Source organism: Microdochium trichocladiopsis (genome assembly GCF_020744255.1).
Source record: "Microdochium trichocladiopsis strain MPI-CAGE-CH-0230 chromosome Unknown B0I36scaffold_12, whole genome shotgun sequence".
Taxonomy (NCBI): Eukaryota; Fungi; Ascomycota; class Sordariomycetes; order Xylariales; family Microdochiaceae; genus Microdochium; species Microdochium trichocladiopsis.
Genome location: NW_025763555.1, coordinates 1572640 through 1599044, shown reverse-complemented (window position 1 = coordinate 1599044; position 26405 = coordinate 1572640). Strand labels below are relative to the sequence as shown.

The following is a 26405-nucleotide window of genomic DNA, read 5'->3' as shown; positions in this document are numbered from 1 at the left end:
CCCCTCCCCGGCCCCACTCTCTGTGCTTCCCCGTCGTTCCCTCCTGTGCTCGTTCCGTCTGCCAAGCCTCTTCTCCCTTGAATTTCTACTCCACCCCTCCGTGGAGTGCATGATTGTCGGCAAGCGTTCCCCGGTTCTGGTACTTGGGGACTCTCGTCGCTTCCGACTTGGTGAAGGCAGTTATTCATGCGAGGAGAACCCGCTGCACACCTGTCACGATCGACCGTCATTGTTTTAAGGGCTACGACAGGGGATAGATATGCATGCTCAAGCCGGCGAAATTAACGGCTGGAAACGACTTCTTTGATAGATATACTAAAATGGAATCCGCGATCGTGAAAGACGCGCTTGGATGGCGCTGGGCACGGCTCTCAATTCCTGGACGCTGGGCATGGCTCCTTCCACCATTACCTGTGTATTGGGCTCATCTCGCACTTGAACAAGTACTCCTTCTGGGCCAGTGACCCAAAACCCTGCTTCGAACACCTCCCACTGTGTGATGTCCCATTCGAACCATAGGTCAAGCCACGGCTTCACGCCCGCAGCGAATTCGGGTGACCGTACGTATAAGGATATCTCTTCCTTGAGGGCCGTATATAGCTCCGTTGGATCGTAGGGAAGGTGCTCAGCAGATTTCGCTGAGGCTGTTGTGAATCGCTGCTGAAGTTCGTCGCGTGCTCTTGGCTGAAGTACCACAAGGGCTCGGTATTCGTACATGATGTAAATTTCGGATAGAGCGTTTGAACTTTGCAGGTCCCTCAGAATGCATCCAACCATATGTTGTCGGCGAGTATCCGCGGATACAGTCCACAGAGCGTCTCGATGGCGTTGTAAGGCAGCTCTCGCGTTGGACTCCAGTTTTCCGTAGGTCGCCGCCGGTATGAGCTCTTGGACATCCACGAACCAGCTGGGAAGCCTTGATCTCAGGAACTGTCGCAGATTTGGTCCCGTTACCACACAAGGGCTGGGATTCTTGAGGTCGGTCTCCATGATTGATCACGAAAGACGTGAGGGGGGCAAGAGAAGCCTGTCGTTCAAGTTGGCAAGGCTGTCACTTACGCAGTCCACGCCTGCAGTTATATCCTTGTGCAGCGTGCTGCTGATCCGTGCTTTATTGATTAGACAAGGTGGACATGGGGTCATGATCCGACCTGGTCAGATATGAGCTCCCTTTCCCCCCACCCTGCCAGTCTCCTTCATTTGTCTGCAGAGTTGTGTTGGGGAGAAGAGAGTGATCATGCTGGCCGGAGTGTCTCGGATCCCGCCCCACGTCGGTGACGACGCCACGTATGGGCTCGTGCAGTTTCCGCCATGGAGGCTGGGTTAAACCTGCTCGGACGGGTTGAAGTGCCCGAGATCCCTCATGCAAGAGGGCTGAAAGAGTTTAGCGGACAGCGCGCGAGAAGCTAGTACGAACTGGGAAAAGAGGGTGTGCTATCCCGTCGCTTGGCCAAGCCAATTGGACACGGCGTCTACTCAGATGTGGGGTGAACCTCAGCCATCTCCGGAGCCTAGCGTTACAGGGGACCGTGGGTGCATGATACGCAAGATGCTGCGCTCCCCTCATGACTGTACTTGTGAAATGCGATACTATCGGAAATGCAGGCTGCTCTAGATGCTGACAGGGATTATGTGCTCACGTTCGCAGCTGACGTGGGAGAACACGACGGATTCGCACTACGATCACGCCACCCCTTACCTTACATGCCAGGTTCTTCTTAGTTCCCGGTTTTTTCCCGCGTCCCCCATCCCCCTCTCCCTCCCACCCTTCCCTCATCTTGGGCCCCGCCCCACTTTGTTTCTCCCCTAGACCCCCATCCTCGTCGTATGCTCTTCTGCGTGACTTCGACGTCTTGTGCTTGGATGCCACCGCCCTTGACCTTGGAGGTTTTTGTGAGGTCTTTCGATCGTCCTCGGAGGGTTTTGTGAGGCTCTTCGAGAAGGCTTTGATGTATGGTTTTGCGAGCCCCTTGATGGAGTCTGTGATGGTGGGGACGATGAACTCTGAGCCAGGCCAGCGGCGAGAAAGGTAGCCGATGATGACAGTTTCGACAAGTTTTAGCAGCTGTTTCAGCTGTTTTTTTGCGTGTGTCTGAATAAACTTTTGACACAGCGCGGACGCAGGGACGGACCAGGCATCTTTGACAGCACTGAGAGCAGCGCCAGCCAGAGGTTGACAAAAGTGATAGGCAGAGTGCAATGATGTCCGCACTCTATCTTGGATCCGACGCCAGACGGTGTGTGGCGATGGTGGAGCAGTGCAGGGGCTAGGCAGTGTTGGTTTCATATTGAGATCAGCTGCTGGATGGGGAGAAATTGATTTGTTGTTCATCCGCGTCCAAGCAGCGGGGAGACACGAAGCTCACTTATATGCCATCATCAGGGGTTTCTTGGAAGAGCGCCGGTAGTTCACTGGCCTGAGCCCAGATCATAGGGAGTGAGACTGTTTCTCCCTCCAACCCTCCACCAGTGCTATGCCCAACCGCGTGGCTTACCGTCCTGCATCGCTTCTCTAACCTTCGAGGGTGTCATGAGCAATGCCGTCACAAGGGGAGCGGGACTGCGATGGCACCCGGGCCGCCGGAGAGTGGAGCCGCGCAATGTGACGGCCGTGCAGCTGTCATCATCGTGTTGATCCGTGCTCTAAGACCAAGCTGAAGTATTGATTGCATGGCAGGCTCATGAGGAGGAACTTCTGGTGTCCAATCAGCCCGCCGGTCACTCAGACAATCTCCACGGGCTGATGCGTTCCCTGGTCAGTACACGACGCGCGCGGCTCCAACGAAACTAGCTTGAAGCATGCTGTAAGCTAGTCGATATTTGGCAGGAGGCGGACCAGTGCAACTAGGGTCCCTTGCCCCAGGTGCGTGCTCGTCCCGAGGTCATCCCGAGGCAGCCAGAACAAGCTTAGTGTCCAGCAGTCTGTAGGCTAGTTTAATTCGATCAAGCTGCCAGGTAGTCCAGCTTCCACTCTTTGCATTCTGTCGCACTCCCACCGCTCCACCTTGCGGATCGCCTCGACAATGGGGAACTCGACTAGCCAACCAATCGCATGCGCAGCCGTTCTTGACCCAGGGGGGTTCCAAGCATGCCTCGAGCGCGATGAGATGCAGGACGCCATGGCCGCGGCTCTTCGTGAGATGCCGTTGGCCAGCCTTCAACGCCTTCAACACGCACTGGATCAGGCGCGCGCAACGCAAGGGGACGAGCATGTGCTTCGCTCTTGGGAACAGGCGCCTGACAAATTCTTCGACTGCATCGGCATTACGCCCCGGCCACGCGACTATGCCTTGGCGTTGGTGAAGATCATTGAACATCTCGACAGTCGGGGGAAGCTCCTCAAGCCCGAGCGCGTACAGCGTCGAGTCGCGCTGTATCTCGTCCGCCTGTTGAGGCGTCTGTATCCGGAAGTCAAAACAGAAAAACTAGACAGAATCCACTCTAAAGCAAAACGCTACGAGCTCCTTGTCGACACATTCGGGATGCGGTGCCTCTTGGACCTAGACGATGAGATCGAGCAGGTCATGTAAGCGAGATAGTCCTCAGACCGAAACTCACCACTAATGCAGATGCAGTCTCGAGAATTATAGGAAAGAGGGCGACTTCAACCAAGCATTCGAGCGTCTGAGGGCCAAGAACTTCTGCGCGGACAATCAACTTCTTGAACCCATCTTTGAGCGGGTCGTAAAGTGTGAAACAGACGGGATGAAGAAGTTTTACGGAGACAGAACTATGCCACGAGACACTACTCTACATGACGTCGATTTTAGCGGGACTGCATACCAAGGGACTGCATACCAAGAGGCGGCCCCACGGAGGCTACCATGGTTTGTGTGAGTCATTGTGATATAGGCACGAGTTCGAGAACCAGGAATGCTAGCCGGCCCCCAGAAAAAGACAAGATGAAGGGAACGGGGATCAGTATCCCCGACCCTGCCACCCAATCAAGAACTGATTCCGTCCCCTCCACCTCGCAAAGTACCCGTGACTTCACCCCGTAATTCGAGTCGCAGCCAAGAGGAAGTATGGTTAGGTTGGACTGCACAAACCGAACTCTTCCACTTCTTAGTTCGTAAGGCCCACGCATATAAGGTGAGTATGTCACCCGCCATTTCACGTAATGGTCGCGCTGTAACTGAGTCAGATGACGGGTGTGCAGAGTCAGAACTTGGCAGACGTACATGTTGCTTGAGGAATGCCAGGACGAACTCCTCGTGGTCCGTGGTTATGTCGCATTTGTACAGGTTGCTCTTGTTGACCTGCTTCGGATCGTGATGGTCTTGACGCCAGTTTTGACAGTTTTGATAAGCTACACCTGCGAGCTCTTTGAGAGACGCAGTGGGCTCGAAGTGCAGTATGTCCGCCATGCCTGCTGTATTCGATGAGCTTTTGATGGCATCTGTTCATCGGTCGATTCGGTGACTATGACACGTCACCAGCAAACGTGCACCACACAGCACAGAGGTGGGGTTCCCGACCTTAGTCATCAACACCAGTGCGGCACCAAATCACCAGGCCACTACCGATCATTTGGGGTTTTCTTGATAAGGCTTTTGCGATTTAGTCGACGGAGGAGCAGTGTGTGGCATTGCGAGTGTCTTGTCGGTCAATGAAGCGCAGGAAGGCCATGATCTCAATCGGTACCATCAACAGCACTGCGTCTGTCTTTTATATGCTCATGTCTATCACACTCAATTGTCACACCCCATGCGTGGCTGAAAGACTCATTCTCCTGACACCTGCCTCCGGCGGACAAGGTGGGCCGGGGATTAAGGGAACAAGGTGGGTCGGGGAACGAAGGAAAGAAGGCGGGCGGGAGGAGGGGACGATTTTTTGCTGGTACCAAGGTTTCGTCCTGGTGTCACGTCAGGCTTCTGGACCCCTCCCACCCCGCCTTCGGGTGCATCCCAGCTGAGCGCCCAGCAGGACGAGACAGCAGAACAGCAAGATCCCAGCCACCAACCTCAGACCACGCGCGAGAAGAATCGGTACCGGGCAGCATCTCAATATGGTATGGTCCCCTAACCTGCGGCTGATCGGCATTAGAGCTAACCACCCCCACCTTAGTCATTCAAAGCCGAGCCGCTTGAGAAGGACGAAGCGTTCTTCGACGATGCGCAATCGGGCGTCGTCACCATCACCGGCAACGGACAGCGCGTCTATTGGCTTGGAGTTCGCAGCATCCAGATATACCCATCTACAGACGAAAGCGCGGTCTATATTTGCAGGGATATTGACGGCCAAGGTACGGCCGCAGCTGGTACCAAGTTGGTGTTCGTCGGAGGCAAGGTTAAGGAACAAAAGCCGGATGAGGAGGTAACAGATAATTTTCATGCATGAATGGAGGTCATCGGAGGCACTGGGATAACTTTGATTTAATGTCTTCGTAATAGCTGAGCTTGAATTTCAAGAGGAGATATCCAGGGGATTTGGTATGAGGTGGTATCATCAAGATGACGCTCTGCGTCTTTGGGGCTCGGAGGTCACTATCCGCTCGGAACTGCTCGCTTCCCCGTATAGCGGCGGAAATCGTGTCTCCGAACGTTATAGATGAAACCGCTTCGTAGGGACAGCCTGTAAAGGCAAGGTATGCAGCGAATTCGCTCTGTGGTCGCATGGGTCGTACCGACAGTGCTGCCTGTGTGATGTAATGCCTCCGGTCACCTATGTCCTTGATATCCATAGCTAGTAATGTCTCAGCAAGCTTGGGTACTTCGCCCGGCCTGATCTCCAACTGAATCAACCCGTCGAACAACGGAGGGCCCTCAAAAAACTCGATGGGCATCGTCCCAACGACACCCAACACAACGGCAGAAAAGAAACCACGTTGTGCAGGAGCCGGCCGAGGTTCCAGCTGCTGAAGAAATTCTTTTGGGAATAGTTGGTCAAGCACCTTAAAAGAAGGCGTGTACAGATGTTGCTCTTGTATTTCTTCGTCCTCAAGCAGGATCTTCGTGACGAGCGGGGTCTCTCGGCTGTTGGAGGATTCGCGTTGAGCGTTGGGTCCGACAAGGCTAAATGAAGACGGTATTCTCGATATGCTGCCCACGGAGCCTGTAGGGGTTGCTGAGGCCATCGGCGTCGCCGAGGTCATCGGAGTTGCTGGGGCTGTGGGAGCATTCGATGGGAGCGATGCGGTCGCTGAGCCTCCAGGAGGGTTCGACGGGAGTGGTGTGGTCGACGTACTGCGTGGCGGCTCGACGCGTGCCTCCGGGAAGGGTGAAGTGACTGACACACTGTTAGCACGACCCCGAAGCCGGCTCATCAGTAGCGACATACCTCCCGTAGAGTCCTTGATTTTTCTAAGAAGCCTTTCAATCTCCGTTGTTTGTTCTTTGGTCAAGCTGTCCACAACGTCTCTCAAAGCTTGCTCAATCGTGTCCGACGGCCAGCTTGTCAGCCCGTTCATCATTGAGCGATACTTTGCTTTGTCCGGAAAATGGTGATTATTTTCTTCAGTACCCTCTTGGTCTCGACATAGATGGCCCAGGCCGTTTCGCCAGCCCGCAAAGCGGCGCCCTCAGGTGAGTTCGCATCGAGGTACGGGACCCCACGCCAGGCTGCCTTCAGGGCACTCGAGCCGCGTTTGAGAGGGAGGTACTTGAGGACTGCTTGCAGTAACTTCACGAGAGTGTCGGCCTCTTGCATGGTGCACCTGGTGGTCGGAAGCGAGTGTCGTGACGTTGTCGGTGCGCGGGGTGTGGTGGTGGCCACTCGGCAGCCTGGGTCCCGCTCGCTTTATGTGGGTGGCTGGGGCATTGTGGCCTGAAGCTGAGTCATCGGAAGCGCCAGTCCGTCGCGTAGCGACGCGCTTGGGCATCAATTCTCCCAGTACAAAACGTCCCCACCGCCAGTCGCCCACAGTCAAGCTTGTCAAGCCCGACACCCACGCCTTCACGCATCTCACGGTATTGAATAGAAGCTGCCTGCACGCCACCGCTCCTGCACGTTTACACATGGTCAGTTACTTCCAGAACAGGCCAGGACGTCGCTAACCCAGATCAGTCTCCGGTGCCGTTCGAGCGCAAATCATTGTCGAAACCGCCCGACTTCTTCCAGGATGTTCCCGAATCAATGTTTCGCGAGGTCATAGGCAAGGGCCAGCAAGTGTACTGGCGTGGAGTGAGTGCACTACAGGTTTACCAGGGGGGAGCTGGCTCATCCGTGGCTCGGGGTGAGCAAGGGCATGGCGAGGCGACTGTCCCTGAAGGCATACGTCTTGTCTTCTTGCAAGGACAAGTCAAAGAGGTCGAAGAGGTTTAAAAAAAAAAAAAAAAGCATCTTCATTGCCGTCTAGAGACAAGGTTGATTTGTTGATTCATGTGCGTACCGCACTCCGAGCTCGAAACCTAAAGTGAGCTGGATCTGCACAGGTACAGTGGCACCTGAGAAGATCAGCCCGACACTGCTCATGGTCCCGCTCCCGGTTTTTTCATCCCTTTCGTAACGGCGACTTGAGATAATTGCGTCCGCAAGGCTACGCCCAAAATGTTTCGTGAGGTCCAGCGACATAGTAGCAGTCAACAGCAAGATGTCACTCTCCCGCTGACCCCGATGTGCCCTGCCATCGCTCGTGGTGAGAACTCGGCAACCTTGACTGACGTGCATTTGGCATCCGAAAATATCGCCCACAACAGCAGCCGCAGAGGTCTCGTCGATATCGAAGGTCCATAAAACGTCCCATAACATTTGTTCGGCTCGGATGACGGCACGGGTGATGCCTCGGTCTGCTTCAAGTCGTACTGGAAACGTCAGTGGCAGAAATGCGCATGTCGCGCGCACGTCAGGACGGGCGACAAGAACGCTGCGCACGTCGAATTCGCCCTCCTCTTCTCTGTCGATATTCGGATATAGCCAAGACTCTGTGAAAAGCTCTGGATGTGTGACATCTGTGATCAGACTGTCGTTTGCCGTCGTCGATGATAAAATTGGGGTGGGGTCAAGAGCCAACGAGATCGGGAAATTGTAAGCGGCAGCGGTAGGGCGGCCGCCATTTGTCCCGGCACCAAGAGTACTGCTGCTAGGCGCCACATTACAAACAGTGCCTGAATGAGGCAAAGTGGTTGCTGCTGGTGAATGGCCTCTGTCACACCCCTGCGGAGGCTTTCTCCTCCTTCTGGTTGGGACAGAAGGTTGAACGCTTATACCTGGTGCAATGTCAGTTCGGGTGTACGCTGTGGGTTGGGGAGGACAAACAAACCATTCGTCAGCTGGGTGTGAATCTCCTGAAGCAAAGCAAGCGTATAGCCGGGCAAGATTGCTTTGAACTCCGTCGCGAAACAGCCGGCTGTATCTGCATCATAACCGCTCAGTGTCTCGAGCAAATCCTTATGTTTCCTCTTGCCATTGTAGTGAACGTGGTTCTGGAGACTGACGCGCACTGCTAAGTATGCAACGTGAAACTCTGGGCCGTGGAAGGCGAGGGCGACTTCCACAAGTGTCGAGGGCTGTGCCCGCGTTGATGATTCCCATGCGGTCAAGAGGCGCTCCGACGGTTTGTTATTGCGCCATCGGACGTTGAGAAAGGCGTCTAGGAAGTGCCTGGCTGCTTCCTTCGGTTGGCAATTAGACATTGGAAAGCCGAGGCCGTGCCCAAAGAAGTCAAGTGGCGTGGGGCAATGAGGGGATGAGGGGATGAGGGGATGAGGGGATGAGGGGATGAGGGGATGAGGGGATGAGGGGATGAGGGGATGAGGGGATGAGGGGATGAGGGAATGAGGGAATGAGGGAATGAGGGAATGAGGGAAAAGGGCAGAGAAGGGGACGAACAGATGAGGGGACGAGGGGACGGGGACGAAATAAGGAGTTGGGCGTCGAGGGGGGTGGGGAAAATGCAGCAAAGGGGATAAGACTACCAACAAAGGGAACGGGGGCTGGAGACAGAGACATAAGTCACACCGGTTACAGGGGTGCGTGCCATACTGCGCCAGCGACAGTAGCCACGGGACAGCTGCAGGAAGAGAAGAAGCAAAGATACGCAGCCATTCATCTTCTAGCGGCCCTGTGAACGGCCGCATATTCTGGCCCTGGGAACTTTTGATTGGGCGGGGAAAATGGACCGACAGGACGCATGCTTGCGACGCCCCCCTCTGATCGTTCTGAGGGGACGGGGGAGAGAGATAAGGGGAAAAGGGAAAAGCCGGAAGGTGAGTACCCTCATCATGCAGGAGCAGGGAGGATGCTCCAGGACAGGTGTCACCGGTGGTCTGCAGAACTGGCCGCTGGCAGGCTATGCCTGTGGGACGATCTGGTGGTCCAACATGTGAAGGGGACGGAGCTGGGCGAGGGGGGGGAAACATAGCAGGAAGGGAGCAGGAGGGGGGACGAGGGGAGAACATCGTATAAAGCTGAGGGGGAAATGACATGAGCTGTCCAAACAGCCTCGTGCACCTCAACACCCTTCGGAACTCTTTGAAAAGAAATATAACCAACACGATGGACTTCAGCAGCGGTAACGACTCCAGCGAGACACCTTCTCGACCTTCTACACCAGCTATTGGTGGACCGGATGGGGATTCGAAGCCGCTCGAGTGGCCCACATCCTCTGTAAGTCAACGAATGCACCTCCTTGGAAACCCGAGTGGCTTCGGCTAAGACTGAACACCAATCTAGTGAATCATTACCGGCACAACCACGGGGACCGTGTCTCAGCGACGATGATGGATGTTTGAGATGGTGACACAGGCTTCAACATGAAAGTGGGAGTGCGCAGGTCCAGAGTCGAGGACGGTCGACGGTTTTATTTCTTCCCATTCAGAGCCTGCACTAAATCAAACGGAACAATCCTATCCTCTAGATCGTCCAGCAGCATCGACCTTACGTCGGTGGTGTAGCCAATTGCCAGTCTTTTCCAGTGATCCTGCACGCATTCCAGCCATGCACCCATGGACTTCCTCGCCTGAAGTTGCTTCTCTCCGACTAATGTGACAAAGGGGGTCTGACAAGCTGAACGGGCTGGAAACCAGTTCTGGTTGGAGGTTCGAAGGTCAAGGGTGCAGTAGAGCAATGATAGAACTCATGACAGCTCAGGAAGAGCACTGGCGTGGTAAGGGTTGAAGCTCTTCCTTTGAGCAGGAGTTGTTGTCGTGGCGGCCAGCACTAGGAAAGTGACACAATATCTCGATGTGCAAGATTACGTGAGTGAAGATAGCTGTGTTCGGTGCACACTCTTGATCGCCTTTCAACGAGGTCTTCTAAAGCTGCTGGACAACTGAAGGGCAAGGTCCTGCTAAGTGCGATGATGATATGGAAGACAGCCTTGTTGCATCGCCGCTGGAGAATTCGCTTGATTCATCGCCGTTGATGAGGTCGCTCGATCCGGCATCAACACCACGGCGAGCACCGCTTGGCGTGTAGAGTCGCTGAAATGTTTGTGAAACGATGGCGAAGCCTAGCATGAAGTACTGCACCGTTCTGGAGACTGTGCCGGCTGTGCTGTCCATATTCACAACGAGAGAATATGTCAATGTGCAAATCCACCAGGCAAGAGAAAGACCAAACAGTGTAAGGGCAGCATAAACGTTCGCGCGACCTTCGTGAGTACTCCTTATTTGAAATTTCTCTCTTTTAGGGGGGTTTTCCTCCTCCTGGTGGCGGAGTATCGAATCATGCCAGCGGCTGACGTGGAACACAATGAGGGAAGGAGAGTGCGCGAGTACCGCTACTGCATCCATAATAGGAAAAATGTCGGGCCATAAAAATAAAGACAAAAACAGGAGCAGTAGTTGTATGATTATGAGACCAAGAAGCAAAAGTCGCATCCGCATCTGGTCACTTGCTTTCGCAAGGCGTGCAGCTGTGCACCAGAACTACATGTTGCAATGTCAGCTCAGTCAGGGTGCATGGGATGGTGGCACGTACAAGCATAGAGCACATATGCAGGTAGATGAAGTCATTTATCCATGTGAGCGAAGGGAGATGGCCGGTGAAGTGCATGCTGAAGAGCCCCAGATAGAGTACGCCACAAAAGGCCCAAGGGAGCACTATGGCGAGAGTCGTCCACCTCCACAATGGTGCCGCAGGGAGGAACAGGATGGCCTGCATGAGGCCGACGCACAAGGCCAGGATGGCGCAAAAGATGGTCGTGAACTCAGCTGTCGGCATCTTGAACAAAGCAGGTAACGATATAAGACTGAGACCACACTCATATACGTGGTGCACCTGGAAAGGCATTGCCTTTATGTAAATAGTAGCGATGGGTAAGACGATAAGACAACTGAGGACGCGCAAGAGCGTGGTCACGGAAACGAGTGGGCCAGGACGGGAACAGTGGGTATGAAAGGAGACAATAAAATGGACGGGAATACGAGACGGGACAAGAAGCGGCATGTGATCTGAGCCATGGCGAAAAAGGGTTAGAGGAATACACTCGGAAATGGCCTCGGGAAGGAGGCACAAGAGGACATGGCCAGAGGGGGCCGGGCCCCGGGGGAACAGGGGACGAGGGGACGAAGGGACGAGGGGACGAGGGGACGAGGGGACGAGGGGGCAATGAGTAGTGTGGGTGGAGACAAACTCAAAGCGCCCATCTCCAAGTGCGCCTACTAAGGTACAGGCGCTCGAGTGCTACGGCTGCAGGCCAGTGGCCAAAGACGCCCCACACACTTGTACTCGCCCTCGCCGTCTTTTCATCCTCCCACACCAGAATGGAATCAGGGAACAAGCGAATAAGCGAACAAGGGAGCAAGGGGATGAGCGGGCGAAGAGGGGGTCGAACACTACTGGACCGGAGAACCACGGGACCGGGAGGGACGGGGAGAAGGACGATGGAGGGGTGTATGTAGCCGGGGCACGGATGGTTACCCGGAGCGCTTCCCCGGGCCTGTTCCCTGTCTGCATTTAAGATGGCTACCAGGATACCGGACCTCAACCAAGCGGACTTCAGCCGCCCGATTGTTCTGGCTCGCCAGGAAATCGTTTTGCACAGCCACTAGAGCCGTGGGCAATTAGGCCGCGAGGCTGGGCGGCTAGGCCTGTGGGTACGTCGGGCTGAAGTCACTCTTCGAGCGCAAGCAGTGGGCCGCCCTACTGCGTAGTGGCAGCGCGTGTGTGATGGGCAAGACCCGGGAAGGGTCCCCGTGTCTGCCGGGATGCGGCATACCGGGGTACCCTGTCCGTCTCAATGAGGGATGTGCAACGACAAATGGCCAAGGCTGCACAAGTATCGACGTCGCCAGTCCGTCCACTCGCGTCTCTCTGCATATGATGCCCCCCTGCAGAGACAGAAGAGGACGCCAATTAGACAGTGAGAGCCGGTACAGTGAAGGACTACATTTCATCGCAAGCATCTACTCTGTCTGCGGATGCAGAGCGAGGTCACATCCACGGAGGTTACTCTGGTAAGCTTCTAATTAACCACAGAATATATAGCTCATTGTCCGGTAGCTGGCCCTAGGAGATCGCTGCGGTGCAAGTACCACTGCCTGGCCCATGAGAAGGAGGTCACATTTTCACAACACGCAGTTGGTTCTGTACACTTTGCCAGCTGTCGTGGCGTATGTTGGTCGCCGAGCTTTGCCTTCCTAGATTCACTGGTGCTGATGGTGAGACCAGGCCAGGGTCATTTGGGTTGTTCGGGCGCTTGAACCCTTGCGCAGCCATTATCAGGCTCATCCTTGACCGCATGTTTCCCATGCAAGCCTCCCTGGTAGCATTTAGTGTTGCCCGCGTATTGGCTCGTTGATTCTGCATTCCGCCTGCTGACAGTGAGTACAGGCGGTTGAATCCTCGTCCTGATTGACGTGGCCGTGCTAACAGCTTAAAGGCGATACTGCCGCCACTCCTGAATGTGAGCGGTGAATTCCCAGACACCACATTATCGTTATCCCATCACCAAACAACGCTCCGCGCTGCCACGCACCAGCACAAGCTCATCGCCCTGTTATCCAGCCCCACGCAAACTTCGAGGTCAGCCTCGCGCAGACTGACCAAGCTGACAGCTCTGAGGCTATTGTAGTAAGAGAAGCGAGCTCAACCAAGCACGAAATGTCGCTACCATGGACCGCAGAGGAAGATGAGTGGCTCATTGCATTGGTGAAGGCTGTTACGCCCTGGGAAGAGATCGCGAACCAGATGCCTGGGCGAACGGTTAGAGGCTGTCGGAAGCGCTATTATAACATGGCCAAATCCCGAAGAAAAGCAGAAGAGAAGAAGAACCCCCCCACCGATGTTCATGAGCAGTAAGTGAGCACTGCCCACGCGTCCAGGCATCCCGGATCACGGACACCATAACAGCTGCCATTGCGCCTGGTAATGTTTGTATCTCTGTACTGATCATGTATACAACTTCATACAGATCCAACCATATGGATTGGCCCGAGGAAGTAGCTGGGTCGGCCGGACCCTGGCGTTCGCCCAACGGTCAAGCAGGGAACACAAGAGCTCATACCAGCCCGGGGCACCATTTCTTGTCGGATCATAGCTATTCCAGTACATCCCGAAGAGACATTCATCTTCAACACTCGCATGCTCTCCCTGCCTTCGATTCCCTGACCTCATCTTCAGCCGACGACTCTCACTTAGCGACAATTGAGCTTCCGCCTCTGCTATCGCCACGTGCATATGGCTATGGCGAATTTAGGTCCAGTATGGACCGCGCACGACCGATAGAATGCGAGATGGAACCCATCTCACCCCCAAGAACTTTCGAATTCGCCAAGCCGGGTAATGAAAGACGCCAGCAGTGGTTTCCTCCCGCGTTCAGAGTGGTGAACATTGCGCCACGGTAGGCTCTAGGACCCTTTTCCGAGCTTGGAGGCCTTCTGGACTCGACACAAGATCAAAGGGTCGGCTCTGAAATCATTGAGATGGCTAAGTCCGTTCTCGGTTTTATCGAGGGCGAGAGAATTGACCTTGATGTGCCATACAGGGCATGCCCAGGAATGCGTCGCAGCCCTCTTCAACAATGGACCTTTTGGACGGTCACCTGTTCCACGTAAATAGATAGATGATGATAATCAGCAGCTTTATTCTCCCTCGAAGCATGTCAAGCCTCAGAGCAACCGAGTTAATAAATGAGCATCGTCTACAGCGCGTATGCATAAAGCGCCCGGAATCCATGATCAACATCGAGGCTCCAATGTCACTTGCGTTGTGTGCATGCAATAAGTCTGTGACCTTATCGGGCTGAACTTTCGTGCCGCGATAATTCGCGACTACCCATTCCTTCAACGTCTTTACAAAGCTTCCACCCTCGGCGGATCTGGCTTCAAGGCCCGGACTGCGAAGCCATACCTGCTGCCTCTCGTTTAGCTATTGGTGTGCTGACGTTTGGCGCCGCGGGGCTCTTAGTCTAGACCCGGCTGCATGGACTGGTAATCCACTGGATGAGCCAGAAAGAAGGTGCGTCCAGGCACTAGCCGGTGTGGTGTTATCCCGCCGCCGGAGTGTGTGTCCGCGTCCTGCAACCCTGGAGCTTGCACCAGAAGCATACAATGAAATACGACCCAACAGCGGTGGCTTCCTGGCAGTGAGTGCTTGCGTTAGCAATGGTTCAGGCCTCACTGTTTCACGAGTGGCTCGCGGGTCGAGGCCGCAGGGCCACGGTGCCGTGCGCCGTGCATGAAAGAGGGCATTGAGACCACGGTGCGACAGGAGGACACGCAAGGCTCTTGTGGCGTGATGGCCGCACATCACTATCAGTCACTCATGCACGAAGGGCCAGATCAGGTAGTGATGCGTGTCACTCTTGCGAGCTGTGGTAGCCAACAAAGGCCATTACCTGTTGCATTGGTCGTTGATTGTGTCCTGGACGCAGACCGGCAGCCTCCCCGGCGATGGCTGGACTGGACCCTTGTACACGATCATGCCTGTTGGTGCGGTACTGTGGTAGCTCTCCCTGTTGAGACTTGTACTTTGCCTGACCGACCTCTTTTCCCAGCCTCGTTATGCCTTCCCCTGAAAGCAAGTTGAGCAATTAGCTGTCCTTGGCATGCACCGTGCATGGCTGGAAGGCTGGACACGCCTCGGGATGTATCCGCCCATCCTGAGCGCACGCCTTCAACAGGCAATTTTCAAGGGAATCCTTCTTCAACGAAGAGATTGTGCTTCCGTTATCAAATACAAAACCATTCCATAGAACCCTGGCATTCTTGAATCCAATGTATATGCTTCCGGCCCCCCTGTGGTTGCTGCTGGAGATGGGCTCTGCAGAATGAAGCTTGCTGCTGCCTTTGCTGCGTCTTCAGGAGCCACCCCGGCCCCGCTGCTGGTGCCGTGGTTGTCGTGGTTATGATTGCGTCATCGACGATGCAAGGCTGAAATCCCGTACATGAAGGGGGGTACCGCTGTGATGAGAAACTGTTGGACCAACACTGAGACCATGGCGTAGCCCGAAGACGCGCAAGGCTCTTGTGGCATAATTGCCGCACATCACTATCAGTCACCATGCACGAAGGACCAGATCAGGTAGTGATGCCCCTCTTCTTGCGAGCCACGGTCGTTAGCAAGGGTGCTTCCTGTTGCATTGGTCGTTGATTGTGTCTTGGAAGCAGACCCGCAGCCTTCCCGGGGACGGCCGAATTCGCCCATGTACGCGATCATGCATGTGGATGTATACGCCAGAAGCCTCCTGCCAAAAATGCCAGCACAACTTGGGCCGCATGACAGGGAGTCCAACAGCTTCCAAGTCCGCAGAGTCGAGGCAGCCATTGCATTGCTGGCAAAGACCATGTTTTGGCGGGTCAGTCCCTGATGCCCTGTTCTTGGCTGGAGAGCCTGGCCTGCGATCGTACTGCATGGCGCTCGTAGTTTGATGCAACCGCCCTGCAGCCTCATTGAACCACTTCAGGGTGCCTCGCTTGTATCCACTGGGGCGCGCAACACTCTTGGCACAAGCCAGGTCCTTGAAGCCCGACTCTCGACACAAGTGTCCGGCTCCGATATAAAGGCAAGCCGCTGCTCAGGCCTATCCGGAGATGGTCTTCCCTTCCTTCCTCACACTTTGCGGAGCAGACCACAGTAGCACGCGCGACAGAGTCAGCAATAAGAACAGAAACACCAACAAGAACACCAACGAAAACACCACAAGAACAATAACTTGTCTCTTTTGTCCTGAGGGAAGCATTATACAGGAGAGGAAAGATGCACATCGAGATGAGCGACCTGCGGCAGAGTTTGGCCAGCAGCTGAGCCCGGGTGGGGCAAAGAAAGCACACGTGGATCCTGTTGAAATTTTGAAAAAGAGACAGGAGCTGTTGCAAAAGGCGCAGGGTGATTTGGACGAAGAGGGGGAAAAGTTGTGCGAGGCGCAGGAGCTGGTGGACAAGAAGCAGAGGCTGCTGAACAAGCTGCAGAATGATTTGGACCAGGAGAAGAAGCGGTTGAACGAGGAGCAGGAGCTTGATACGGTAGGGCAGACAGATGGTTCGGCGGAGCACCAACTCCATGGCAATCATCACCTTGCGCGTCTCTCGCTACCGTCTTTGACATTGGATTCATGGTATGCGGCGCTGACTGAGCAGCTGCATGCTTTGAGCGAGGTCGGCAATGTAGATTGTCGATTCAGTTTATGAAATGAGTGAATACAAGAACGCACCTATATGAGCTTGCTTCTCTGGGGAAGCTTCCGTGGTCACAGTCCGTTGAAGGCACGCCGAGTTGTTTAACACATCTGCACGTCCGCCGAGGAGTCACTCTGCAGCCAAAGCCTGTACCGCAGTCACCGAAATTCACTGTTTGGAGGTCGCACCAGCTGCAGGCGAGCCAGCGAGCCGCAACTTCGCGTTAAGCAGACAAGTCCGATGGAGAAGCACCCTTCAAGCCTAATGGCATGGCTATGTCGCTAACATCTCTCGCCGCAATAGCCGCCTTTCTGAGAAATATCCTGCAGCTGCCCCGTCCACCAGTGCTTCACGATTTGTGATCGGCCAGCACCATCCGCGCCTTATGCAGGGAGGCGCCGCAGTCGAAGACACGCAGCCTATCAGGAGTTGAACGTGAAATCAGCGGCATAGTGGCGGTTACCCTGTCTTCCTGCGTCTTGGCCTTGCTCTCCAAGTTCGACCTACTACCTCGTTTGGGTTAGCCAGATGTGATGTGATGGTTGCACCGGCAGGACTGGACAAGCCGAACCAACAGTGGTCTGCTGCATGACCTGACGGCCAGCCGCCCCGATCGACCAGCGGTGAGTGCTTGCTTTAGCAATGGCTACATCTTGCAGTGCTCGCGCCTAGGGGACGCAGGGCCTGGGTGCCATGCATGGAGGTGGGCACAGAGGCCATCGTGCAGCACGAAGACACGCAAGGCTCTCGTGGCGTAATGGCCGCAAAGCACTATCAGTCACGTATGCACGAAGGCCAGATCAGGTAGTGATGCGTGTCACTCGCATGCTATGGTGGTTGACAAGGGGCATTCCCTGTTCCACTGATCGCTGATTGTGTCTCGGACCCAGACCGGCAGCGTCCCGGGAACGCTGGACTCGACCCATGCACACGTTCAAGCCTGTTGGCGCGGTACTGTGGTAGCTCTCCCTGTTGAGCCTTGCACTTTGCCTGACCGACCTCTTTTCCCAGCCTCGTTATACCTTCCCCTGAAGGCAAGTTGAGCAATCAGATGTTCTTGGCATACACCGTGCATAGCTGGAAGGCTGGACACGCCTCGGAACGTACCCGCCCATCCCGAGCGTATGCGGAATAAGACAGGATCCCAGCCGAGAACATAAAGTGGACAGAACGGTTGTATTTGTATGGTACGTCTGTCTCCCAATGTGATGTACGCATGGAACCTCGGATAGGTCCCTCGAGAAGTTTCGTATATGACCGATCCATCTTCTGGGGCTGGACTTTCTCACTTTTCCATGACGTCTCATCTTTCTGAACAAGAATCTTTGTTTCAGCCACTTTCTCCTGCCTCGCCTCAGCTTGCCTGCACCCCGACGTCATGCAGTCAATTGAGCCCTTGGAGCCAATTGACTTTGGAGAACCAGTTCGCCTCTGGCATTTAGTCTGGGGAGATTTCAGGATCCGCCATCCACAGCAACTCAGCGGCGAAGCGCAAATCAAGATCTTACGTGAAAGGGCCACAGTCCTCGATGACAACGATCTGCCATGGAAAGTGGTCAAGGGCACCAAAGAACTGGCCTACACACTCGACTGCCCTCAAGAGCATGTGGAGACAATTAGCTCAATCATAAACGCATTCGTGAGTACATTCGTCCATGTCATGTGGGTTTCGCTGATGGATAAAGATTCATTGGGCCGGAATACAAGCTAAGAAACGAGGAAGCCATATCTCGGAATCCCCAACACTAAACTTGCTCAGGCTTAAGGGACGTGAGCTAAGCTCGCCAAAAGATGGATTCTCTTGGGTCATGCCGTGTAGTGCCAAGCTCGTGGATCTACCTGAAGTGTGCCTGGTGCACACGGACAGAAGTTTTAAAAAGCTCACGTCTCTGGAAGAACCAATCTTCCTTTCCGGCGGGGAGGCCCTCTCCGTTCTCAAGGGTGACATGAAGCTTCTTGCTGTTCATTTCAAATTAAGCATCGGAGCACGGGATGACCCTCAGGATGACCAAAAGAACGGCTAGTGATCTGATCAGAAGGTTTTGATGCAGTATGGACGGAGGCAGCTATAGCGAGTTAGTTCTTGGCTTCATGTCATGATAAGACGAACAGATAGGTGTTGCGCATCTTCTGATTAATCTGCTGGTGAAGAAACAACGGAAGCGGACAATGACAACACAAACACAGCACACACTAGAGACTGTCATGAGCACGAGACCCATTTCGGACGTGTGATCAGTACGGTAGTGTGTGCTGGACGCCAAACAGAACTGATGCCGACCTCTACAACTGGTGATCTGGCTATGTGAACATGGGAACCAGCATGGCCAGGTCATCAGTGGTATATGCTTTAGGTCCTCCGTGCCTCGGTGTCACCGCTGCCTGCCGGGTGAACGTTGGCCTAAGGATGACTGCCGTTCCGCCGCTCCACACCGCCGTTCCCGGAGCTCAATGGGCTTGGACTCAGCATTTCCGTGGTGGCCGCCGGATATGTCCTTTGTGGGATGATGCCAGCTGCAGCTTCTGCCTGGGGCTGCAGGAGTCGCCACGGCGCCCCTGTTGATGCTGAAGCTGTTGTGGTTGTCATCGTGTCGCCGACGATGCAGGGTTCGAATCCCGTGCGTGAAGGTAGGCATCCCTGTGATGAGAGGCCAACAGCAAACAGCTGACCTTGAGACCATGGCGTAGCCCGAAGACACGCAAGGCTCTTGTGGCGCAAAGGTCGCAGGAAATGTCTGGTTGGGATCACGTACAGTCCTTGCTCTTTGGTCGTTGATTGGGTGCGAGATGCAGACTGGCACCTTCTAAGAGGGCAGCACTAGTTGTATGAGGCCGGGACCCCATGGCGGGGACTCTGTATGTCTGTTGTACTATGACCGCGTCGTCACAACGCCCAGGTCGGCCTCAGCCTGATGGCGAGGATCCAGTGGTCTGATGTGGCGACATACAGGCGAGCTGGCGCCGAGCTTATGGCTTGCCACAAAAGGTCTCGCCCCCTTCTCGACTCAATGGGTCACAAGAGCATGCACCACCCAGGCCCATCTTCCCATTAGCGTATAATAGAATGCAGCCTTCCGGAGCTGCTTGCCTTATGGTATCAGACATGGGTGTGATCGACATGGGCCGTGGTCAGCACAGAGCATGCAAGCGTTGTCACAGTGTTGGTGGGCAAGTCTTGACCTCGAACCGCATTACGCCTCACCGTCATCGGGCAGGTGTGTCACATCGGCTGCGTGCCGCCTACCAACTCTCCCCTGGACCAGTCTGGATGCCGTCTCTACATATATCTGCAACAGCTCCCTCAAGAATATGCAGGGAGACACTTCTTCTCGCTCAATCTCGGCTTCAGCCAAATCTCCCAGCAAATCCCGTGCTCTGTGCTGTACCAACATGATGGAGCAAGATCCTCCCCAAAGATTTATTTTCCATCGCGAGGGAGGCTTAAAAGGGCTCTATGGCAACAGAGAAAGGCTGGACTCAGGTGAACTGATCCCTGAGGAGGACTTCATTGGCGATGTGAAGACAATTTACGTCGTTATAGATCCCCCTCGTGGCCCCATCCACTATCCCTCTGCACTGAAAGTCGACGTCATTCAGTATAAGTCTCGTCCTGGCGACCCGGAGTACCGAAACTGTACCAGAAAGAATGGTGCGACTTTTGAGCATTACATCGGAAGCTATACGATCGCAGACCCAGGGGCCCTCGCAAGGCACGTGAGGACCAGTCCAAAACCTGCGCACTCGACCGGGTGAAGTTCTCGTTTCCACCCCCACACCCTCTGCGGGTGTTCGTGCAGTTCATCGAGGAGAACGTAAACCTCCCCTCCTCCCGCCTTCCCTTGAACACCGTTCATTCTAAGGCTTACTGACTCCTCGGCTAGAATATCCCCGAATACCAGGAAGGCCTGGAGCGGCTCGTCGAGTACATTTACGGATGCAGTACGTATGATATTCCCTTTCGAATTTAAGCAACATGCTAACCATTTCAAGACTGGAAGACCGGGTCTGCTTTCATTACCGGGGAAGAGACGCTGGGGATAGAGCCCGTGCCTGAGGACGCGCAAAAGTTAGCGGGCAAACGCCCCTGCCCTCGAACCGTCACGGTAGAGATGGATTTTGAGGAGGACTCGCGCCTGCGGATTCTAGCCGATCTATTTTGCAAATTCTGGGCAAGCTTGCTCGAGGATCGCCGCCTGGTGGCTGTACTTCTCAAGTACATTATAGCACTAGCATTGAGATGCACGGCAGAAACGGTACTGGAGGATAGAATGCGCCGCGCGTATGAGAACAATCAGGAAGTAAGGAAATCGGACACATTTTCGCGATGCTTCGCTGACTTATTCAAAGATGAAACCACAGCCCGAGTGGGTTGACCCAATCGAGAGAAGTACAAGAACAATAATCTTCAATGCAGGACCGAAAACCATTCCCAAGACCATCACAAGAGCGGAAGCCATTGCAGCAGTAGGCGAGTACGCTGTGACTGAGATCGAAACATGGGCAGACAATGGAAGGAAAGAACAAGACCAAAGCAAGCAACACGACCAAGCCTTCTTCCCCATCACCTTCCCAAAAGAGATATGGGGAGCACCTGATTCGTAGAGTCAAAGCCGATTCCTGGGGCGTGATGGGAAAGCATCCTATCAACGGGGTGTCTGTAGCAGTGATCCTCTTCAACAGTCGATTCGCGGGGCTTTACTATCTTCCATGATTACGCTGAATGGCTCAGTCGAAACACTCGATATGCTTTCCCAGGGCTGTTCCCACTGGGACTTCTTCAACGAAGCAAGCTCACAGTTTTCTCCTCAAGTATCGACCCAGTTCATAGAATGCAGCGTAAATCAAAATTGTTGTCCTCGCTCAAAGCATGCAGCCACACAGCCGGGTCCACATACCATGATGCTCTGCCAAAAAAGTGTCGGGAGACGCGCAAGGTGATGATCGTCATTGAGCTGTCAGCATGGCTGTGCAAGCTTTGTCAAAACACTTCGACTCGCCGGGCTGCACATAAGAGCAAGGATTGCAGCTCGATGGCCTGGATGTGCCGCTGACATCTCCTCTCGGCGCAATACCTGCCTGTCTGAGGAACATCCTGCAGCTACGCCGCATCGCTGCCTCGTCACATGCGACCGGCCAGCATGATGCTCACAGCATGCAGCGAGCCGCCGGGTTGAAGGCGAACTGCCAAAGCGGCCGCACGAGTGCGGGTCAACTGGGGTTTAATCGCTATCTTCAGGTCTACACGGGCCGGCTCGATCTCGACAGGCTGCTCCGAGAGGAGATTCTTCTTCGACGGAGCAAGGTTATTTCATAATCTCATCAAATATCCGCCCATTCCATAGAACGCAACGTCAATGAACAGTATGCCCTCGCTTCGAGCATGCAGCCGCACAGCCAGCTCCACGTCGCGTGAATGCTCTCTCGAAAACGCTGTTGGATCCCCCCTCCCAATCAAAAGATCCTCAGCCGGCTGACTGTCCGACGACCCGTACCAGCACCTTTGCACCCAATACGCTGAGCGCAACTTTCAAAGGAGTTGAAGTGAGCCATTCCGTGTCTCTTCCACCCAATCAGCAACCTCCCGCACAGCACACATCGGGTCATCTCTGTGCTGAATCAAAAATCCCTGAATCTGGGCGGGACTGAGCTGCCTCTCAGGGATCTTGGAGCCAAACTCCTTCGCCGCAATGCGAAGCTGGTCTTCATTAAGCGTGTTGTCAGGGAAATCATGGCGGTGCTTGTTTCCTTGCGCCCCGGGCGGTGCAAGAGACATGGGCCCTTTCTCGTCTCTCTGAAACATGATTACGAACTGCTCTTGAGCTTGTGCGCCTGTGGCTTTGTCGAACTTGATGTGAAGGTCCACCCTTCCTGGCCGAACTAGTGCTTGGTCCAGCTTCTCAGGAGCGTTCGTCGTCATGATGAGCACGCGGCCTTCCTGCGAGGCCACGCCGTCGATGGCATTGAGCAGGCCAGACAGTGATATGCCTTGCTTTCTTGACTTATACAGCCCGCCTTCAACACTCGGGGAATCCGATTTGTCGCCAGATCGACTGAGTCCAGCCGTATCAATGTCCTCAAGTAACACTATACAGCGCGGCGGCAGCTTCGAGAATAGCATATTCAAGTCTTCTTCAGTCAAGGAAGCGTCATTCAGCGAAAGAATGTGGATTGTCAAGCCGAAAACCCCAGCTAGGGCAAGGCAAAACGAAGTCTTTCCCGTTCCGGGGGGCCCAGAGAATAGATAGCCTCTCCGCAGAGGAATGCCGCGCTCTGCGTACCATCCCGGGGTCTTTGGGTGGAGGTAGTTGTTCATGTCCTTGAGGGTAAGCTCCTTCAGGGCGCTCTCGAGGATAACAGTCTTCATGTCACGCACGGGTCGGGTGACCGCTGTGCGCCATGGGTCAGGACCAAAACGGCGATAGTGATCGGCTGCAGGCGTTCTGATGAGCGTGCCTCCCTTTTGGGCCGCCTTGAACTCGGACGATACGTGGTTGAGCAGCTTATCGAGACAGCCTCGATTACGCGACAGACATTTGATGGTGATGGTCCGTGTTTCACGTGGTCCCCCATCCCCGGATTCGGCGCCCTTTTGGGCGTGCACTAACGTGATTCGCCGCCAACCCCACCAGATCTTGTGGGTGCCAAAGTCGGGGCCCAAGCACACTTTCCCCTCGTAGTCATGGTTGGAAAAGTTTAAGTATTCGCTTGTCCCACTGAGGTTTGCGCCTGGCATGTCTTCATCCTCTCCGTCGTCTCTGGTCACGGTTTCCAACAAGGAGTGTGAAAAAGTCGAGTTTGAGCGGAGCCACTTCATCAAATGTGAGTACCTCTCTTCGTGGCTGGGTATGCAGATGCTCTGTGTGAAGCGCGGTATGGGAATATGCTTCCACATCATGTACGTGATGACCAGCATGACGAGCGTCTCTCTTGTGTCGAATCCGAGCCAGGCCGCGATGCTGGAGAGAGGACCGATGCTGGAGAGAGAACCGATGCTGGAGAGAGGACCGATGCCGAGGAGGCTCTGGAGGCATCGAGAGACTACCATCTGTAGCAGAGCATCGAGGCTATACCCGATTCCTGCTTGTGACATATTTTTTGTCGCATGGTGGCATTGCCCGTGAAGCTCCGTTAAAAGCTTGGAAGCATTTGGCACCAGCAGGGAACTGGCGGAGTCCATCCCGGGGCTTGTGAGACAAGAGATGCTTCGTGGTCGAGTTTGTGTATAATGATTGGCATGAGCCTTCAGGGCCGTTGCGGTACGCTGTAAGTCCACGCCTGGCATGCGGAAAGTGACCAAGGTGCGAGAGAATACTTATAAAATGCTTGAGGCCACAAACAGAATGCCTCCCTTTTACGGCCCCGGTCTAGATGGCTTAGCCGACCCAGGACCTCCTGATCCTATTGGATCGTCCCAGCCCCGGAATACTACGTGGCATGCAGCCGAGCTCAGGTTGGGCGCCGTCAAAGACGGCCGGTGAGGTGTTCGTCAAGGGTAAGGGTCGTACTGTGACAGCCTTGCCCTCTTGCATATCGGGTACAGGGCCCTTAAGGCCCTTTTCTCGGCGGTGAGACAAGGTCCATGCTACCACTGAGGGGGCGCGAGCGTAGGTCCTGTTGCGCCAACCAGGCCGTGCTTCTCTAGCCCACGAGGAAAGGTCTGGTCGACTTTCGACACTCCCGTTAGACAGGGCCACCTGCATGTCCTGAGATGCGGCATGTGGACACCTCTCTCGTGGCGATATTGTCTGCCAGGATCATGGCAAGGCTACGTAGTCTTAGGCTAGCCATTAAAACCTTGCTGCAGATGTGATTGACAAGGCTCTGGTGCCCCCCTTCCGAGGCTCACGTTGGGACGACCCTGGTCCTTGACCGAGTTGACTGCAAGGAACTTTTGGCAAGACCTGGCAGCGGTGATTCATTTCCAGAGCAAGCCAAAGACTTTGTCAAATTTTATTGGCACGCACAGAGAAAGCATTCCGTACTCCCAGCGTGCAGCCTCTGGCCTAGAGCACTTCTCTGCGTGGTGCTTTCGCCCCGCAGCGGCAGACGTTGGCCCTGCGCCTCCCCGTAACCGGCTCGGCTCGAGCGAATAGCGGCTCTCTCTTGGCCTCTTGCTTCCAGCACCTCTCCGCGCCTCTATGCGTGCACCGTCAAGCCCTGCAGCGTCTCATTCAGAATTATTCGTCGAATCAGGCAGACGCTCTCGACGAGGCCAGAGCTGCCGCGCTGCGAGATCGAGACAGTCGTCAGGCGCCACCCCCGAGTAGAACGCTATGCGGGCGGCGAACCTTCCCATACAAACACCCTTAGTCTCTTCTCCAGCAGCAGCCTTACATTGTCTTTTTATCAGCTCGGTGTCGCTGCGTGGACGCAAGATGGGAGGTAGAGAAGTCAGTCGGCTTCTTGCGGGCACTCGAAGTCGAATTAAACGTTCTCAGGTCAAAGCGATGAAATGCTTTGTCATGCGTGAGAGTACTCACAGGGTATCATCTCCTTAGCGTCTTATGTTCCCGCCTGACACGGCCAAGTTCATCCATGCTTGGACGGGGGTCTAAGTTCAGGTGACCCCGATCGATCCAAGCTACTGACGGGTGGCGGCTGCCATTACCATCTCAGCTAGTGCAAAGCAGACAGCGTTCACAATGTCGCGCCATGCCACTGAAGTCCCTGTCTCACACATTGGGAGGAGCATGTTCACCTGTTTGCCGCAAAGTCTGGTGCCTGGAGCAGTCAAAGGACACGCGCCTTCTAGTTTAAGGTTTTATAGTACAAGCGAAGCAGAGGGTCCCTGCATACTCGGAACGATGGTCATGGGCTGCGTACTGACCATGAGGCTTCTGCTACGTGCGGCGAAAACTGAAGCTGCCTCGTCAGCACCATCTCTCCAAGAACCTCGTCCCCTCATCGGTTTGCAGGAAACCGACAGACCAGAGCGCTGTATGAGCTTCAGCTTACTGGAACTCTCCAGCTGCGTGCAGTGAACTCTTCACCGGGTTGGATGCAAGGCCCCCCAGATCGTGAGATCTGCTCGTTGATGCACGATCTGCCAACCCAAGGACGGCCAAGTCTGATGCAGCTTATGCCAGAGCAAGAATAAGTCTTGGCCGGTCTTGGCCGACTGCTGCGCTACCATGCCACCCGCCTGTCAAAAGCGCCAACACGCTGAGTGGGTCCCAGCGAAAAGTCGCTGCACGATGAGTTCCACTAATTACCGGATCAGGAAGGAATGACAATCCAAGATCATTCCTTCCTCATTCGGCAAAGGCCCCACTCTTTCCCGTCCTGGCGCACCTGGGACACTTGGGACGCCGATGCGAACTGCTTCATTCGGGCCTGCATTTATGGCACTGCAGAGAGCCACTGTGCTTGTGCTGATGGCGGTGACCTGCGCGATAGCTGAGGTTTTGGTGTTGCGTAGACGAGGCGAGGGCAGAAAAGCCGCTGCATGATATATGGACAACTGTCTTTTAGTGCTCGATGAGAAATCCGCGCTTATTGCCTGGTGACATATTCTGATTGGCTCGTCAGAACTCACTCATAATCGAAGATACACGGTCTGCACGGCATGCATGAAGTTACCTACTATGCAGCCGCATGGGCAGGCTGTATGTATGCACCTGTCCACTGCTCTCGCACAGTCAGAAGCGATTCACAGTTGATGAGGAGATGCAGAGATTCACGCAGTGTTGCAGATTGCTTCGAAATGATGCACGCCCGAGGATATCGAGATGAAATGCCTTGTGTTTCTAGTGTCCCGTGGTGCTTTGCTAATCTATGGATATAGAGGCCAGGTAGGTCCCAGCAGCTCATCCACTCCGCGTAAGATCTCTTCCTGGGTCTGCACATGTACTTGTCTGTTAGTCTCTGTCGGCATACAGAAACAGCCAGGAGTATCTGCCATTAACT

The 26405-nt window shown here is 54.7% G+C and overlaps 10 protein-coding genes across 10 annotated transcripts; 5 read left to right on the top strand and 5 right to left on the bottom strand.

Annotated features, from left to right (window-relative positions):
* Window positions 1–276: 276 nt before the first annotated feature.
* B0I36DRAFT_46831 (uncharacterized protein) lies at window positions 277–1389 on the bottom strand. Its single transcript, XM_046162922.1, has 2 exons — window positions 1060–1389; window positions 277–930 (listed from the first exon to the last, which is right to left on the bottom strand). The coding sequence occupies exons 1-2, from the start codon at window positions 1141–1143 to the stop codon at window positions 316–318; spliced, it is 699 nt and encodes a 232-aa protein (XP_046006112.1). The 5' UTR covers window positions 1144–1389; the 3' UTR covers window positions 277–315.
* On the bottom strand, window positions 1283–2377 carry B0I36DRAFT_46842 (uncharacterized protein). The gene has a single exon (XM_046162923.1). The coding sequence runs from the start codon at window positions 2330–2332 to the stop codon at window positions 1637–1639; it is 696 nt and encodes a 231-aa protein (XP_046006111.1). The 5' UTR covers window positions 2333–2377; the 3' UTR covers window positions 1283–1636.
* A 533-nt stretch (window positions 2378–2910) lies between these two features.
* Window positions 2911–3737, top strand: B0I36DRAFT_46767 (uncharacterized protein). Its single transcript, XM_046162921.1, has one exon. The coding sequence runs from the start codon at window positions 3024–3026 to the stop codon at window positions 3528–3530; it is 507 nt and encodes a 168-aa protein (XP_046006110.1). The 5' UTR covers window positions 2911–3023; the 3' UTR covers window positions 3531–3737.
* On the bottom strand, window positions 3685–4687 carry B0I36DRAFT_46755 (uncharacterized protein). The gene is made up of 2 exons (XM_046162920.1): window positions 4182–4687; window positions 3685–4129 (listed from the first exon to the last, which is right to left on the bottom strand). Exons 1-2 carry the CDS (start codon window positions 4365–4367, stop codon window positions 3839–3841), a joined length of 477 nt encoding a protein of 158 aa, XP_046006109.1. The 5' UTR covers window positions 4368–4687; the 3' UTR covers window positions 3685–3838.
* Window positions 4688–5008: 321 nt separating this feature from the next.
* Window positions 5009–5554, top strand: B0I36DRAFT_355271 (uncharacterized protein; the record flags this gene model as incomplete). Its single annotated transcript, XM_046157424.1, has 3 exons — window positions 5009–5011; window positions 5068–5245; window positions 5394–5554. 3 exons carry the CDS (start codon window positions 5009–5011, stop codon window positions 5552–5554), a joined length of 342 nt encoding a protein of 113 aa, XP_046006108.1.
* Window positions 5555–9943: 4389 nt separating this feature from the next.
* Window positions 9944–11124, bottom strand: B0I36DRAFT_46639 (uncharacterized protein). The gene is made up of 2 exons (XM_046162919.1): window positions 10857–11124; window positions 9944–10808 (listed from the first exon to the last, which is right to left on the bottom strand). Exons 1-2 carry the CDS (start codon window positions 10893–10895, stop codon window positions 10194–10196), a joined length of 654 nt encoding a protein of 217 aa, XP_046006107.1. The 5' UTR covers window positions 10896–11124; the 3' UTR covers window positions 9944–10193.
* Window positions 11125–12780: 1656 nt separating this feature from the next.
* Window positions 12781–14072, top strand: B0I36DRAFT_397049 (uncharacterized protein). The gene is made up of 3 exons (XM_046161567.1): window positions 12781–13178; window positions 13295–13662; window positions 13735–14072. The coding sequence occupies exons 1-3, from the start codon at window positions 12985–12987 to the stop codon at window positions 13935–13937; spliced, it is 765 nt and encodes a 254-aa protein (XP_046006106.1). The 5' UTR covers window positions 12781–12984; the 3' UTR covers window positions 13938–14072.
* Window positions 14073–15579: 1507 nt separating this feature from the next.
* On the top strand, window positions 15580–16534 carry B0I36DRAFT_337840 (uncharacterized protein). The gene is made up of 2 exons (XM_046155705.1): window positions 15580–15615; window positions 15798–16534. The coding sequence occupies exon 2, from the start codon at window positions 15915–15917 to the stop codon at window positions 16509–16511; it is 597 nt and encodes a 198-aa protein (XP_046006105.1). The 5' UTR covers window positions 15580–15615; window positions 15798–15914; the 3' UTR covers window positions 16512–16534.
* A 2472-nt stretch (window positions 16535–19006) lies between these two features.
* On the top strand, window positions 19007–21101 carry B0I36DRAFT_397042 (uncharacterized protein; the record flags this gene model as incomplete). Its single annotated transcript, XM_046161566.1, has 6 exons — window positions 19007–19127; window positions 19601–19714; window positions 19849–20213; window positions 20381–20438; window positions 20490–20797; window positions 20847–21101. The coding sequence occupies 6 exons, from the start codon at window positions 19007–19009 to the stop codon at window positions 21099–21101; spliced, it is 1221 nt and encodes a 406-aa protein (XP_046006104.1).
* A 925-nt stretch (window positions 21102–22026) lies between these two features.
* Window positions 22027–22863, bottom strand: B0I36DRAFT_377928 (mitochondrial chaperone BCS1; the record flags this gene model as incomplete). The annotated part of the gene is made up of 1 exon (XM_046160614.1): window positions 22027–22863. One exon carries the CDS (start codon window positions 22861–22863, stop codon window positions 22027–22029), a length of 837 nt encoding a protein of 278 aa, XP_046006103.1.
* Window positions 22864–26405: the final 3542 nt, after the last annotated feature.